The sequence below is a fragment of the Pagrus major genome, chromosome 17 (assembly GCF_040436345.1).
Source record: "Pagrus major chromosome 17, Pma_NU_1.0".
NCBI lineage: Eukaryota > Metazoa > Chordata > Actinopteri > Spariformes > Sparidae > Pagrus > Pagrus major.
In genome coordinates, this window is record NC_133231.1 from 17,421,120 (window position 1) to 17,437,997 (window position 16,878).

Below are 16,878 nucleotides of genomic sequence, written 5' to 3' on the forward strand. Positions count from 1 at the left end.
TCTGTCTTTTTTCCCCAACCTTTTCTCCTGTTCACCTGTGTGTCATTGTTTAATTATTCCTTGTGTATTAAAGCTGTGTTTTTCCTTCAATCTTTGTCAGTTTGTCTGCGTTTCTATGTCACTTTCCCAGTCCTGCATTTTGCTCCCTGTGGCTTACTTGCGTCGCTGCCCATGTTTCTTGTGTCTCCCTGGTAAATTCACTTGGATGCTTGTTTTGTTGCCAGCCTTTTTTTGTCATCTGTATTTTGGTTCCTTGGATTCGGCTTTATTTTATCATAGCTCGGCTTCTGTTCTTGGCTGTGGTGTCTTGCATTTAGTTCCTTTTTTTGTATAACATAAAAATGTGTAGCCTAACATTTCTGCATGACAATGTCTAAAAACAACTAGACCTTTGTTATATGTTATATGTTTTGATGAATCATGTACTTTGTTACATTATCGAAAATGTTCAAATGTTCAAACCAGAGAAATTCAAGGAAACTGTGTTTCATTTGGTTGCCTGAAGCTGTAACCTCTGGGAGGAGGATGGAAGTTGGTGAACATGAATAAAACTTTGAACATCGCCTTGTCTGTAAACATTTCTGCCTGAGTGAAGTTAGATATTAGACTTCAGGTCGGGAAGAATAGTGGTAGGTTGAATAAAAGACAAATAGAGGAGCTAATGTAATGCTGCCGTCTTCTAACGACTGGCAGGATGCCTACAAGAGAAAAAGAGGGAGAAAGAGTGACCAAACCAAACCGGAAAAACCAAAGAGAAGTGCATCAGAGCCTCATTTTCATTGGTTAGGGACAGTGGGCTGCAGAGACACTAGACATACTAAGACATAACAGCTGGGGTCGTCAAACAAAAACATACACAGTTACTCAAAAACGTGACACATGGACCGGTAGGATAGTCATGGCAGCACATGTGGTTTCCACATCAACTCTCACATGTGTGTCTGAGTGTTTTTTTAGTGTGCTGTAGCCTTTGTGCTGCATAAAGGCCCATAATCATGCCATTCTGCTTTCAGCCCTGCAAACAATCAGCAGTTTGTCTCCCACTGTTGAAGAGATGAGTCAGAGCATCATTCTCTGCAGGAGCAGCATGGCCTTGAGTGCTCATCGACAGACCAGCAGGGAGGGGAAGAAAAAGAGGGGTGCAACAGTAGTGACTATAAGTGTAGAGTAAATGTCAGAAGAAAGAGAGAGTAGGGAAAAAGTATGGACCTGAGTTGCAGAAGCTCATGTTTTATGCTACCGATCACCTGCTGCACCACGCGTCTGCGGTGACATGAACACACACCCACACAGTCACAAACACAATGAAAACCAAAGTGGTTCCCAGCTTCTTTCTTTATTGGAAAACTGTAAGAGCAGTAAGTGCTCGGTAGTTATTGTTACACGAACAGCGTTCTGACAACAGTGACATCCTTGGTTACATTTTTTTGTTTTATGTTTCAGATGGTTCTTAACATTAAAGATATTCCCAGTTGTTGCCGTTAGCTATCACATTCAAACAGAGGAGCATAACAAAACAAGCTCACGGCCGAAAAAATAAATCAAATTATGTGAGATGATGAAACTGCTAATGAAAAAACCTGAGTCTGGGAGTGAAATTCAAATAAATTATGTTAACAAGCTTTATAATTTCCTGATTAACATGCCGTTTAATTAAGTATGCACTGCACTTATTAATCAAGCTGAACGCTCTCTTCTTAATAACATAAAATAAAGCTAAAGTAAATGTGTGTATGTGTGTTTGTACATCTACTTTTGAGAGACTTAAACGTCCAGACCTGGAAAGTTAAGTCCATACTTCTGCTTTTGTGCTAGTGGAGGTTTATTTATTTTATTTGACAAGGAATAAAATAAACATAAAAACATTTTTTTTAAAAAGACTGTAAGGGAACCAGAGTTTGCCTAAATGTCTCATTTTCATCTGTTGTCCCTGGTCAGATGTTAAAAAGGAACCATAACAATAGAATAAGAGTTAAAAACCCGGTTCAAGGTCCAGGATTAGGCATGTTGATGTTGATGATGCATTATGTGCATTATTAAAGTATAGTACAAAAATGTGTGTGCATGTGTGCGTGTGTGCATAGTCTCTACATCATGGCATCATCCTCCTCATTCTTGGCTTTCTTCTTGTTTTTATTACTGCGTCTGATCACTATGATGAATGCAAGGACTGCAACAAACAGAAAAAAAAAAGAAACAGAAGTCAGTCGTAGCAACAAAATGGAGTCAGCCCCACCAACACAAAATATTATACATAATGAAATCAAACAGCACAGTATAATGGATACTGCTTCATGTGTGAGATACAGACTTGAGGTTTTTCGGTCTTACCGCAGAATCCCATAGTGCCAGCCAGGATCCCGATGGTGGCTCCCGGTCCCAAAATCTCGCCACGCTCCGGTGGAGCAATGTAGCAGTAGCCCAGCTCTGTGCAGTTACATACTCTCACTGTCAGAGAGATTAAAGAGGAACACGTATGTACATTAAACCTTTAACATGACATGAGGCAATCATGTGAATTTGAATTTTAAGGATGAGGCTAATCTCTGTATTTCCGATTGTCAACAAATCCCACGAAAAGACACAAATCAACGATGCCAATCAACCAATCTCTCATCTCGTCCCTTGAAATTCTGTGAAATCTGTCTTTGTAAACATCTAACTTTTTTTCACTTTTAAAATCACATAGAGAATGCGGGACAGCTAGTAAGCAAGATGGCAGAGCAGTCAAAAGACCTAGCTAAGAGAGAATCACCTTTAGAAATAACCCAAAAGTAATGGATATTGAAAAAATTACCTAACATTAATGTCTGAACAGGTTTTATTGTTAGCTAAAAGTTAGATACATGGTGGAACTGATAAACAGAGAAATGGTTAGCTAAAAGTGATGGATAAATGTTTGGAAGTCTATGGCACAGAGGCTACACAGACAATCCTGTCAGCATTGATTCAGTGCTGTCTTCCATCTTTGAATGGTATTGGCCGCCAGACATACCCTTTATTAAGAATCAACTCACCCTCAAATGACTGCATGACTCCCATGCCTTCATTGTCTTTAATGGTAATGGGGAGGTTGTAGGTTTTATCTTCAGTTGCCTTTTTCCTCAGGGTCAGTTTAGCTGTTGTACCTGCATGACAAGGAGAATGGTATATCTAACTGTACAGCTTATCAGTTTCACATCATCTTCTGGTATCACTACAGTTTGTTAGCGTACGTACCATCAATCGTGACAAGGCCCCAGTTCTGAGATTTCCCGGAACCCAAGACGAAGGTGAAGGGCTGGGAGAAGGGGGCGCTGTCTCCATCTGTGGCCTTGATGATGATAGGTTCGGGTTTCTTCATACAGATGAAGGCATTGGTCTCTGTCAGTCTGGGGACGTTGTCATTCACATCCAGCAGCCTCACAGTCAGGTCCTGCGCTGTGGACATCTTTCGGTTTGCTTCGAAAGGAAATCAGAGAGCATTAAAAACATTAATTGCATCAACTTTACTTTGTTGTATAACGGTACAATTGTCAGGTTGTAAAGTCATGAAGAAGTTACTGAATCCACTTCTGTGCCTTCTATGTTCTTTTTTCTGTGAACATTGTTTTTTCAGCACAAAACCTAAAAAGTCTTGTAAGCTAAAATTAGTTTAAAACCTGTGTGACCCTTATTACAACAAATCGACAGCACAAAAAAGTCTCATAAATTGTGATTTTGCGTCTATAATCTCACCCTTCTCATATGCAGTGACAGTGACCGTCAAAGTCTCCAGGGTTTCTCTGTCCAGACCGGCTTTGGTCTTGATCTCTCCTGTGGCAGCATCGATCTCCAGCCAGCCCTTAGTGTCACCATCCAACTCGAAACTGCACAACAGTAATTACACACAAAGACACACACACATAGAGAGCAGATATTAGAGATAATTCATGCTACACCAGACACTGAATTGGGACCCAGTGGAAATAATGGCAGTCAAAACAAATCAATTTTTGGTACACGTGATAGTCCTAATAGATGAAGCCCCAAACTGGCAGCCAGTACGGAGCAGTAACGTTAAAAACCAAGCCAATGCTGATCTAATGGAACAATTCCTAAGCTGTGAAAGCTACTGTATGCATGTGTGTGTGTTCAGTCATTTGAGTCAAGCTCTTAAACTGCAGAAGAACATAGATATAGTCAGTCTCTGTTAGCTTTCAAAGATGATGTTTTGAAGTCTGTATTTGGGAAACAGCTTGCAGCCATTTTGGTGCACAATCCCCCACACACATTTTATCTAAGGGTGGGGTAGGTGCTGGGTGAATAGAAAGCTGACTGAAACCCCAGTCTCAGGCAGGCAAACACACTCCGAAAGATACCTCTGTTTAGGTTTAATAATCTTTGGTTTATAAAAAATGTTAAATTGCCTCCATGTCACACTGCAGGAAGATTTTGATACTTAGAGAAATTTAACAGCTCTGTATAAGTAAAGTTGGGATTTTCCTAGTTGCTTAACAAAGTCAAATTAAGGGTATACAGTAGCTATTGTTCTTAAAGCCGTTCTGATTGTGGTGCTGAGAAGCTATCTGTGTGCGTTTACCTGATGTCTTTGCCCTCTGGATCCTTCGCCTCCACAGTGAGCAGCACCGATCCCTTGGTGGTGTTTTCAGGCACAGTCACTTCCAGGATGTCCAAACTGAACTCTGGAGCCTCGTCTATGTCAGTGACAGAAATGGAGACGAAGGCTGTGGATTCACTGCCGTAATCCAGACCTGTCATCAGGGGCTCTGGATTACGGGCATCAATCTGGAGGTTGTAGGTGGAAGAGGTCTCAAAGTCCAGAGGCTGTTAGGACACAAGCAGGCTGGTTAGGAAAATCAGGAATAAGGGAGGCAGAAAATATGTTATAGGTCATGGCAGAGGCCTGTGAAGATCATGATTCTGTCTTATATCTTGAGCTACATGTTGCAATGAAATATCTCTGCTTATTCTGCCTTTTCATTAAAGTCACAGTAGGCAGCAATACTACATAATTAATGGAAATTACCTTCTTATTTCAAAACACCTCTAAAACAAATGTAAGAAGTTAGATCCAAGAGCTATAGGATTAGTTTACACTCTCAGCTATCATGGCTGACTATGAAACAATAGATGTTTGATATCTAATTATTATTATTTTGCTAGTTCCAGCTACTAAAATGTGGGGATTTTCAGCTTTCTTCTGTTAAATGTTTATAAGTTTTACATGTTGGGTTTTAGACTGTTGACATCTTGAGTTTGGAAGATTTTCTCTATTTTCAGACATTTTATAGAATAAATCTTTAGTTTACCATATTTTACAAAATAATAATGAATGAGTTGCAAACCTTTACATAAGTATATCAAATAAATACAAAACACACACCATGGGAGGTTAATTTGTGTACTCAAAAAAAAAATAAGGGACCTCACATGTGTCAGCGAACATCATCAGGGAAATCATCTGTGTGTGTTGTGTGGAAGATGTAGAGAATAGAGATACTGTACCTTAGCTATGACCAGATAGCCGACGCCATTGCCGTCAGTTTGCACAGCAAAAACACCATCATCATTGCCAGCAGAGATGTGGAACTCGATACGGGAGCTGCCGCTGTCTGGGTCATCGGCGTCTGTTGCTGTGATGTTCAGCAATGTGTGTTCCACAGGAGTGTCCTCTGCTAGAGTGTGACTGCCATACTGCACGCAGACACACAGAGAAACATGAAGACAACCAGCCAAACCGCTTGAGAAACAAGAGACAGCTGGGCCGCATACTTACATCGTTCTTCTCGAACAGAGGCAGCTCATTGTTGACGTCAATGACCTTGATGACGACCTTACACTCCGTGCTGAAAGCTGTCAGACAAAAGTCATGAGTGGACTTGGATCGAAACTGATTTATATCTATTTACAGGTGTGTTACATCATACAGCATGTGGGCTACCTGGGTCGTTGACTCTGACATTGAGATTATAAACCTGCTGGTCTCTGCGCTGGAATGAGCGCAACGCCTGAATTCTTCCAGAAGCAGCGTCGATGGAGAAAGGTGTGGCGTCTGGATTCACGATGGTGTAAGTCAGCAGGGAATTCAACGTCCCTTCTTTATCGGCGTCATGGGCCAACAGGTTCCCTACCTCGCTGCCTGGAATCACAAGAACCAGAATGTATGATCAAACTACGTAACAAGTTTCTTATATCTTCCAGAGGTCTCTTAAGTCTGTAAGGAGTACAGTATATCCTACTGTGGACAACTGTAGTGCAGAATCAGTCAGAGCACATATTTTGAGACACGTTCTAGAAGGACGGTGCAAAATATTAAAATAGATAATTATATATAATTCAAAATAAGATATATATATCTTTTTTTTAAAGAATAGATTAAACAATATCACGGAGTAAAATGTAAGGATTGTTTGACGGACTGAACGACAGGGTATGTGAGGTAAATCCTTCTCTCTTTCTGCTCTGAGTCAACGTGTTTGATCATGTTGTCGTTGAAAACGTTGCTCTTAAAGGTTGCTCTTAAGTAATCACTTACATAAAGGAGTCAACTAATCACTTATGATGTATTATAATAGATGTAGCTACCCAGCAGTGTATTAAGTAGTTACAATTAGCCTGAGCTTTACCAGCTGTTACATCAAAGAAACATTATGTTATTTTTTTACCTTAAACTAACAGCTTCAAAATAATTTTAATGGTACAGTGTCTTGACCTTGGATTTGTGTTTACGACAGTGGTGTTGCACTCAGAAACTTTGGGGGGCGCCAAATCGAAATGCCAATTTCTACATAATGTTGCTTTAAAGTGATGCATTCATATCAAAACAATATAATACATATGATTCTGAAATGGGTCATTCTGCAGAATGTGTATGTTTACTTTTTACACTTGAAATATATTTTGATGCGATACTATTGTACTTTTACTCAAGTAAAAGCCTGAATGTTGAACTTTTACTTGAGTTTTTTTAACAGTGTGGTATTGCTATTTTTACTTAAAGGCTTTTTACATATTAAAATGTGTTTACAGGTCTTGGGAGTAGTATAAAGCCTTTTGTGGTTCCAGAGGAAGCAGTAGTACTCCCCAAGAACTGTAAACACACTTTAATGTGTAACATTAGTCAAATTACTCTTTAAGTGAAGGATTTGAATACTTCTCCCACCTTTTTTACTCTAAAACAGAATACAAAGCAAACACAAGATGCAATAGTGACATCAGAGCAAGATAATGGAAGTTAAAGAAATACACCAGCTAAAAGAGGCAACACGTAGTGAACTATGCACCACGAATGAGTTATGTAATAATCACACACACCACTTACCTACAGGCTCACCCTCCTGCAACTCAAATACACTCTCCTCTTCACACTCTGGAGGGTTGTCATTTACATCGTCCACCATGACATGAATCTCCATGGGTGGATCCACCTCGTTTCCACTGTTATCTGTTGCCCGCACCACCAGGATGTACTGAAACAGAACCAACACAGTTACAAGAACAATCTTTAGAAGTAAATTGTTATTTCTGCGTGAGAATGAGAGATTTATTGAGCGAGTTAAGCACGTGACATATACCATGTCCTTGTCCTCTCTGTCCAGCTCGTCTGTCAGTTGTATTTCCCCGTCTTCTGTGATCTGGAAGGGGAATCTCAGCTCTCGCTCTTTCTGCACTAACGTGTAGACGGCATTGGGCTCATTAGACTGAACCTGGATTGAAAAAAAGGACAGAACGAGGCCAGAGTGAGATGGTCAGTTACTGGTATAGTGTGTGTTTGTAGTTTAATGTGTCTGCATTTGTGACACCTAGCATGTGCATCCCACCACACCTTTGCGATGAACAGAGGGTAAGTTTCCCGTAAGTGTTCTTTCACAGTTATCGGTCCAGGATTGACCCACAGGTTCTGCTGCACGACAATATGCACTTCGGTGTTTCCACTCAGCGCGGTCTCTGACGCTCCTCCCAGGTCCTGCACGCGCACAATCAGGGTGAAGTCTGGGTCCTCCAGGGGATCCACATTCCTCCGCCTCATTTCTGAAACCACAGAGGAAAAATGGAGCTGCTTTTAGAGCCAAAAAGAAAAGTTCAGTGGGTTGAACATCACAAGCAACATTTCAGAAAGACTCAAATTTTGAGAAGCTGAGTCACATGGACGAGATGTTCGAGGCTTCTCTTCTTGACCCTATCATAGAAATTAGTGATGGCTTAACCACTCTCCCTCGCTGAACTCATCAACTCAACACCCAATAAATCACACAACCGGCACTAATCACTGACAGTCGTTACAGTCTGTGTTTCTCTACATCGACGCCAGCTGTCGACTTTTATGCACCACAAATCCCTCGATTGGAATCACTCATCACTTTCTTAGATCTTCGAAGGACACAACGCAGTTGTGTGCCACAGGTCACACTGCAGATTAGTACTCAACTCTTCAGAAAATGTTATAATTTTACGATGAAGATTATTCTTCTTCAAACTTTTCTTGTGGAATTCTTAGTTCATACGTTTTCTTTTCTGCAGCCTGTGGCTATCAATTAATCTGCTGATTATTTTTTGGGAGTTTGGAATTAAATATTCAGTTATAATATGTCAGAAAATAGTAAAAAACAAAAAAAAATGGCCATCACAGACTCCCAGAGCCCAAGGTGATGTCTTGTTTCATCCAAACAGCTGTCCAATGACAGTCACCTCATCATATCATAGACGACTTTGAATATCAACATTCAAACATTCTCACAATCTAAGAGACAGACTGCTTCATTCTGACAGTAGAAAACCAACCGAACACTGTCTCCTGGCTGTTTAAACCACCACTCTGTAAAAAGTTCTTGTAGAAAGTACACACTCCTTGACAAACTGCAGCAGCACACATGTTGTCTACATGCTGAAGTGTCACTGTGGTCTGGTTTATGTCAAATGAACTGAAAGCTTTAAAGATTTAAATGGAAGAAAAAAAGCAGACACAAAAAACACGTGTCTGTTGTTCGGCATTATACACAGGCTGACCAAGGCTCTGCAGCATCATTCAAGGTCTTTGGAATAGAAAAATATTAAACCTTTCTGAGAGGTGAGGACATTATGAACCCACTGCTATGCAAGTTGAGCCTTTTCGCCTAAATGAAGAGCTGAATTTGTCATTGAATTTAGTTTTCTCTCATTTATTATACTTGGTGGTTGTAGTATTTGTACTTCTGGCACTTTATCTTTGTAACTTTAAGTGTTTCCAGTGCATGGGGTGTGACACTTGGATCCATTATCTAATACATTTGTAATAATTTTCAACCAGTTATCCGATGACAATTGCACACCTGTTTTGGGTTGACTACATTTGTGTTTTTCTGACAAAGTAGTGATGAAACATTGTTCTGGTTTTTTTTTTTGCATTTTTAAAGGTGCTATTTGTAAGAAAAGTAGATTTTTGAGTCTGATTCGCATCTTGTCAAAAACTGACGCTTTGGGATGGCGGCTGAGCCGTCCTATAGTCAGTTTCTGACGAGTTGAGAATGAGACTCAAAAATCAACTTTTCTTACAAATAGCAACTTTAAAGGCTGCAAAGCAATTGATAGGCTCCAGTCCCCTTTCCCCTTGGATAAAATATATTATATTCACATTTGTGAAGACAGAATTTCTGAATTTTTTTGCTTAACTTTGACTAATTTATGATAGACAAGTAATTGTTGCAGCTTCATACTGGACACATCTGTATACAAACCTGCTCTCTCCACACAGGTGAAGAAGGGGTTTTGTTCATGGGGGATCGTTGGCTCTGGACAGTAGTCGTTAAACTTTGATTTCAAAGCATCAATGCTCCGATCATCTCCTCTGCCGTACTGGAAACCTTCGCTGGCCTTTAGCATTTGGCTCCCTGTTAAAGGACACACATACATTGTTCAGCACTTAAACTCACATTACAACAATGTTCTCTGACAGATTGTTGGAAGAAGAACATCTCTGCTGCTCAAGGCTGTCTGAGAAACGTGATAACAAACTTTCTCTCATACTTTCTCTGTAAACTTCTTTATTTGCTCACTCACACACACGCTCAAGAATAATCTGTGATCAACATCACGCGACACATTTAGGCAATCTGCCTCCAGTCAGCGTTAATCTTGAGCACACAAGATGAGCTGTGTAATCTGGATTTGTGGTGGCACTATACTGCCAGATTACAGGCAGAGATGGACAGATTATAGACTTTCCCACGGGCAGTGCACCTAGTTCTGCGCGCCAATGTCTGGGTTAATGTCTGTGCACTCATTAGTGTGTGCGCAGGCATGTGTGTTATACCTTCTTCTGTGGTGGAGATCTCTCCAGTTTTAGGGTTGATCTGGAACAGGGAGGTGTGGAGTCTGTTGGGGATCTGGCTAACCAGGCTGTAGCTCAGTTGAGCGTTGGGGGTCTCTGGGTCGTCCTTATCCAATGCAAACACACGGCTAAATGGGACACCTGGAACAACAGCCAAAAAGTTAGGTTCAGTTCTTCACACAATGAGATGTCAGCCCAATGGTTTCAAGAACAGGGAAGTCTAATGACAGGAACTCAGCTGTTACATGGTGAATCATTAGAAATACTGCAATACTGCTTATGCATGCAACACACACCTGCTGGACTGTGTTCTATAACCACAGCTGTGTAGACACTCTGGTTGAAATATGGAGCATTGTTGTTGACGTCCAACACATTTATGGTGACATAAATTGGGCCTTCCACAACTTCATCATCTGCCAACGCTTCCACCTGGATATAGTCACACACACACACAGACACAAGTATAGATAAATACATTTTATTGTATTGCTATACAATGTACAACTATAACTTATGCGTGTTAATAAGAGGACAGAGGACCACCTCACCATAATCATGTAATGGTTATCTCGAGACCAGTCCAGAGGCCTCTGCAGGTACAGCCACCCGTCATTTGAAATCCTGATGTATTCTTTACCTTCTCCACTCAGCCTGAAATTATTAACACCTGGATGGGCCACCTGAAACTGTGGAGTGAAAAGATGGGGAGGAAGAGGGAAAAATGAAGAGACTTGTGAAAACAATAACTAAAGTTAAAACTATTATTGTTTTCTACATTTTAAAACAAGTTCCCGTCAACTTCAGCTGCTTAAGAGAATGCTGCAACGCTGTTCTGCTGTGAAGCTCAGGACACTCCTGTAACTGGTTCATCTAGTCTGGCTTCCACGCCTATGACTGTCCAAGGTGTTGTGTTTTTTTCAATGAGCTGATTTTCATACCTAACAAGGGCTCTATAGCTCAGTGGTTAGAGCACTGGTCTTGTAAACCAGGGGTCATGGGTTCAAATCCCATTAGGGCCTGTTTTAACTTTTTTAGTCCTTAGTAGAGACAAACAAACACCTGAAACTTCCAATCTATACTTAAAGACACTCACAGGTGATCCACAAGAGGTAGTTCAACAGATTTAACATTGTTCCTTGTTGAGTTTAATGTTTAAAATCTATTTTTATTAAGAATTACATTATCCTACATGTTTGAACCTGATCACATTAGAGAGCTTAAAAATGGTTTCTTGGTAACTAGCTTGTTCAATGTTAAGAAGAGAGCCTGGTACATGTAAGCGTTGCCACTCCACATTAGTGTGTAGAGTATGTGTTATAGTCTAGTGTTGAAGGAGGACAGTGGAGATACATAATTTAACTATGTAGTGTCTTTGGGGTGCCCTGGCAGCTCACCTGGTAGAGTGAACACCATCTACTAACGTCTCAGTCGTTACCGCAGTTTTGTAGTCCACTAAACATTTCTGGAGCTTCACAGCAAAATAGCTTTGCAGCATTCTCTTAAACATCTGAAGAAGATGGAGACTTTTTTAAAAATAAAAACAAAAAAATGTTTTGTTAAACAACTTCAGTTGTTTAGGAGAATGTTGCAATGCCGTTTTGCTGTGAAGCTCCAGAAATGTTTTGTTGCCTTCAGAACTTAACCTGACTTTCCATCAGTGCAGGGGTGAGTAGATCATGACTGAATTTTAATTTTGAGGGTGGACTTTTCCTTTAATTTAATTACAGACAAAAGGGTAACCAACCAGTTGCATTCTTAGCTGGCATGCTTAGCTGGTACTCAAAACCATTTTTTAAGTAAAAGTACTAGGACAACATTGTCGAAATACTCTGTTACAAGTAAAAGTCCTCCAACTATTTTATATAAAAATTATGTACTTAACTTATCAAAAGTAAATGTCACCTGTGACTGACAGTGATGGAATGTAACTAAGTACCTTCACTTAAGTACTGTACTTAAGTAGAATTTTTCAGGCACTCATACTTTACTTAAGTATTTCCTTTTTCTCGTACTTTATACTTCCACTACACCATGTTTTGGAGGCAAATATTGTACTTTTTACTCACTACATTAATTTAATAACTTAAAATACTATAAAAAAAATATATAGTGCATGTTTAAAGTAATGTATTAACTTAAACTGAAAAAAGCTGAAAATTGGATCAGATAATTGGCCAGGACAATAAACGATCGACCCGTAGTATACAGTATAAATATACATGTAAATATGTGTATAATTTTTTTTCACTTTTGATACTTACGTTCATTTTTGCTAGGAAATTATTTTTGATACTTTAGTACATTTAATATCAGATACTTTAAGGTTTTTGCTCAGGTACTATTTGTATGGGTGACTTTCACTTTTTATATTTTAACATGATATCTTTACTTTTACTTAAGTATGATTTTGGGGTCCTTTATATACCACTGGTGACTGATGAATTGTGATATTTTACATGATGAGATTGTTGATATTAATGCATCTATGTGAATGAAGCATGTTACAGTTGTAGCTGGAGCAGATGCACATGGTTGTCACTACTTTTTGTACAGTAAGCCAGTTAATTTGGGTGGCTGTGGCTCAGGGGTAGAGCCAGCGTCTCGTTAACAGAAGGTTACTGGTTCAATTCCCCTGGTCTGCATGTTGAAGTGTCCTTGGGCAAAGATACTGAACCCTTCCTGACGTGCTGGTTGGCACCTTGGCAGCCACTGCCATCAGTGTATGAATTACTGTAAGTTGCTTTGGACAAAAGCGTCTGCTGAATGCCCTAAAATGTAAATGTAGTTCAAATTTAACACAAAAGGAGTTAACTAGACTAGTGAAACTAGTGTTTGGCCAACGCTCAGTACCTCACTTGAGTGAGTGAATCCACTTGAGCGTGTGTGTGTAGTACCTGATACATGGCATATGGCACCGGTGTTCCCTCCGACACATCCAGCTCCGTGTTCTCAAACGGGCCCTTCTTCTCCGCCAGATCCTTTTCAGCAGCCTATCAGAGCACAGACACAGAGGTCAAAGGTCACTGAATATACTACAGGCTGAGGTCAAATTGAACCTCTCACGCCCACATTTGCCCTTTTTGCTTCAGCTCTGTACTGTAGCTGAATGTAGTCAGGCATTGAGGGACGTTTTTTACAGCCCAGTTATTTATTGAACCAAAATTACACGACGATGGTAATTCTTACATCCCATTGCAAGACAGGAGAGCAAAGTCTGTGGAAAAATGACTAATGCTAAGTTTAGTAACACCTTACACTTCCTTTCAGTGTTTTAAATAAGTAACCAAAGGTTTTCCTGCACATGTTTCTTTAACCTTGCTGACAGTTATCGACATTTTCTTTGTACAGGAGGCTTCAAATATCATAAAAAAGTCTGCATGCATTCACTTCATGTGTTGCAAAACTGCTCAATAAATTGCACATGAACAAATCTACACATTCATCCACAGTGACTGTTTGACAGGTTCGTGTATTTGAGTATTTACTATGAATATGTATTAAATGACTGTCGAGCAGTGGGCTGTGTTATGTACTCACAATGCTGAGCAGGAGAGGGAGCAACAACAGATGCACCAGGGGTGTCATGATCGTAGTCTGGCCAGGATGAGGAAGAGGAGGAGGAGATGGTGAAGGAGAAAGCAGGATGTTGAGAGGTGACGTGAAGAGGATTTAAATTACACATTTAAATGTATTCACTGTGCTCTGCTGTTAAATTATCATGTGTGTAGAAATAATGAAAATTCACGTGGATAATTATCACTCAGTCACCCCAGAAACAATTAAACCCAGTGTGCCTCGGTACATTGGTCTCTCGACTTAGTGCAACAAGTTATTGATTCATAAAGAGCCTCACACAGAAAATCTGTCCTCTGTCCTTGAGTCTCCACACACATACATGCTATCTCTCTCTGCTTCACACTTTGAGCTAAAAAGGGAACTCACCGGAGCAGCTCCACCTACACAACTAGCTGAACTAGCCACCTCAGCTTAAAGGAGAAAATGAAAGTCAAAGCTTTCACGCAACGCCATGGCGATTTCTTAAAAACAGCCTTGGAGTGGGTGTCAATATGTCGCAAATACTGAAAAAAAAAAGGTCAAAGTGTGTGACCTCAGTGACTCTACAGTAGTCTCAGAGTTTAGAACAAGCCTGCCTCACTACTTTATTAGAAGGGCCAGATTTAAAATGTGTTAAAAGCACTTTTTATTTTTACTCTTCTCCGCTTTTTATTCAACGTATACATTATATATACAAATGTACAGGAACTAAAACAACGCACCTCTTTAATCTGAAGATTATTGGTTTGATTGTCGTGAATTCCCTCTGCTTAAACAGCCTGAGTTAAAACATTTTAATGAAACAAGAGCTTGTGCTTCACAACAGACACAACTAATGAATGGGGCCTACTAACTAAAAGATCAAAGGGTCAGAAGGAGGTTGTTAAAGGGCCTCATTCGGCCCACAAGCCACCAGTTGAGAAGGTCTGGTCTAAAAACCACTGGTGGACTTAGGGGTGCTGGTTTCCCCATGTTCGAAAAAACAGCCCCTATGGTAGATAAAACATGGTGAAATGCCCCCGAGTGTGCCCTTCTAGTGCCCTTTCTGCACACCGGTGCCCCACCGAATACAGCTGGTGACCTTTTTATGTTTCCGCCCCTGCCCCTCAAACATCCTGAGTCTGCCACTGTCTAGAATAACTCAAGTCTTCATTGTGTCTTTGTATGTATGTGCTATTCATAAAAAAAAAAAATTATAAAAAGAATAACTAACGTGTTTTTCCTCTGACATCCAAAAATTCTGAAGGGAAGGTTAAATGATGATTTTATGTGTGATTCACTCTGACGACAGTTTCTTCGGTGCCTTAAAGAAGTTATAAACTCAGTCTTCCATTCAGATGACAGCAGCACATTACTATGGGATTGATTTGGATAACGACCGAAAAATACTTGAAACATCATAACGTTACATAACATGAATTAAATGATCGAATATAGGAATGTGTTGATAAATGATCACGTTTGAGCTTTCTGGTCTTGGTGAGAGAGAAGGTTGAAGTCAGCTGCCAGAGAAAAGTGAAGGTGACTTTGAGTCGTGACCTTTATCTAGCACAGCACACCTTTAAAGGGACCGCCGTGCTTCACTCTGTCAACTCTTAAATTTGCCTGAATTCCTCGTCTACCAATTATTAGTATGTCTGCCTCCAAGTTGACAACTACCTCTGCTGACTGTCATATTTTAACTAACAAGCCGTTGCTGGGATAACCAATTCACAGACATCCATTTACAACAATTTAACTGACTGAGTAGAAAATTAGAAAATCAGTTATTGTATGATTGATGGGCAAAATGGCAAAGCTATATGACAATGACTTAGATGTTGCAGGCCCTCTGTTTCTCCTTTTAGCACAATGACTAGATGACCTTTCTCGGTCTAAATATCGGCTACTTTGATATCAAATCTAGTGTCCCACACAGGAAATACCCCCCCTAATGCCAGGTGCGAGCAACAACCCAGGAAGCGACTAAAAAGAAGAGGCTGGTTGTCAGAAATGTCCACACCTAACTCCAAGGCCCTGCCAAAGTCAAGTGAAGATCACAGCACTTTTGCAACAAAAAGCAGAAAAAAAAAGCATCCCAAACATCAAACACATGCTGTTAAAACCAACAGAGGGGTTCCAGTTTGTGTCGCATTCGCTGCTCAAAGTACTCGACATTTCCAAAACTGGGCGACAGGAGAGCGAGGACACTTACCTTGCTGGAGAGATCGAGCGAGACACTCCTCACTCCTCAGACCTCGGACTCAGAGTGATCTGAACAGCCCCATGGTGTCTGGTCAAACGTTAACCAAAGTGTTAACCACCACCAAGTTTTATTGGATCTAATGATTGTCTAATCACCCTGCCCCTTGTCCAGGTAGCCAATGGGGGAGGCAGCTGACAAGAGAGAGAAAGGAGACAGGAAGAACAGAACAATGATGCATACAGTATTATGCAAGACAAATCCATTATTAATGCAGCTAATTTTACATAAATCCTCAAACTCTTATATTTGGAGTCCTGTTAGCAGGTCTATAGCTCCAAAAAACAAACCAGTTGAAGGAATCTCGCAGCTCTAATCAAGATTTGTTTTTCTTAAACTGCATTTGTGTGAGTTGTGAACAACAAAGACAAAGACACAGGGTGTAATAATGTGGGAAATTTCTCTAGAAATCTGCTATTCAGCGGTTTAAATTTCTTATTTCCCCTCAGACTTTGACCTACGCACCTCGACACTGTTTCCTGTCAGATTTTCCATTAGTAGCAGCGCCTGATAAGGAGCTGTGTGTACACAATGAGACTAACAGATTACACTGACAGTCCGTTGCTTCATGAGAATGCAAGGCTGTGGGTCATCAGGGTGATTCAGCAGGTCAAGGCACCGATCATAAAATCAGATTCAGCTCATGGTTTTGGTTCTTTCTAAACTTTACCGCCTCTATAAAGTGTATAAATGAAATGCTTTAAAGGACGTCAGCCTCTGTTTTGTCATTGATGTTTATCCTTTATCTCAACCACACATGTAGCTGAGGTTATCTTACATCCTTACATCC

At 40.3% G+C, this 16,878-nt stretch overlaps 1 protein-coding gene and 1 non-coding gene across 2 annotated transcripts; one reads left to right on the plus strand and one right to left on the minus strand.

Annotated features, from left to right (window-relative positions):
- Nucleotides 1-1,317: 1,317 nt before the first annotated feature.
- On the minus strand, nt 1,318-16,118 carry cdh17 (cadherin 17, LI cadherin (liver-intestine)). The gene is made up of 19 exons (XM_073485163.1): nt 16,041-16,118; nt 13,829-13,885; nt 13,186-13,281; nt 10,840-10,977; nt 10,585-10,720; nt 10,271-10,429; nt 9,696-9,848; nt 7,808-8,013; nt 7,557-7,688; nt 7,304-7,451; nt 5,924-6,121; nt 5,759-5,835; nt 5,488-5,676; nt 4,562-4,806; nt 3,718-3,848; nt 3,220-3,441; nt 3,018-3,128; nt 2,332-2,448; nt 1,318-2,170 (listed from the first exon to the last, which is right to left on the minus strand). Exons 2-19 carry the CDS (start codon nt 13,874-13,876, stop codon nt 2,088-2,090), a joined length of 2,589 nt encoding a protein of 862 aa, XP_073341264.1. The 5' UTR covers nt 13,877-13,885; nt 16,041-16,118; the 3' UTR covers nt 1,318-2,087.
- On the plus strand, nt 11,238-11,310 carry trnat-ugu (transfer RNA threonine (anticodon UGU)). The gene has a single exon. It is a non-coding gene; the product is annotated as a tRNA-Thr (tRNA).
- Nucleotides 16,119-16,878: the final 760 nt, after the last annotated feature.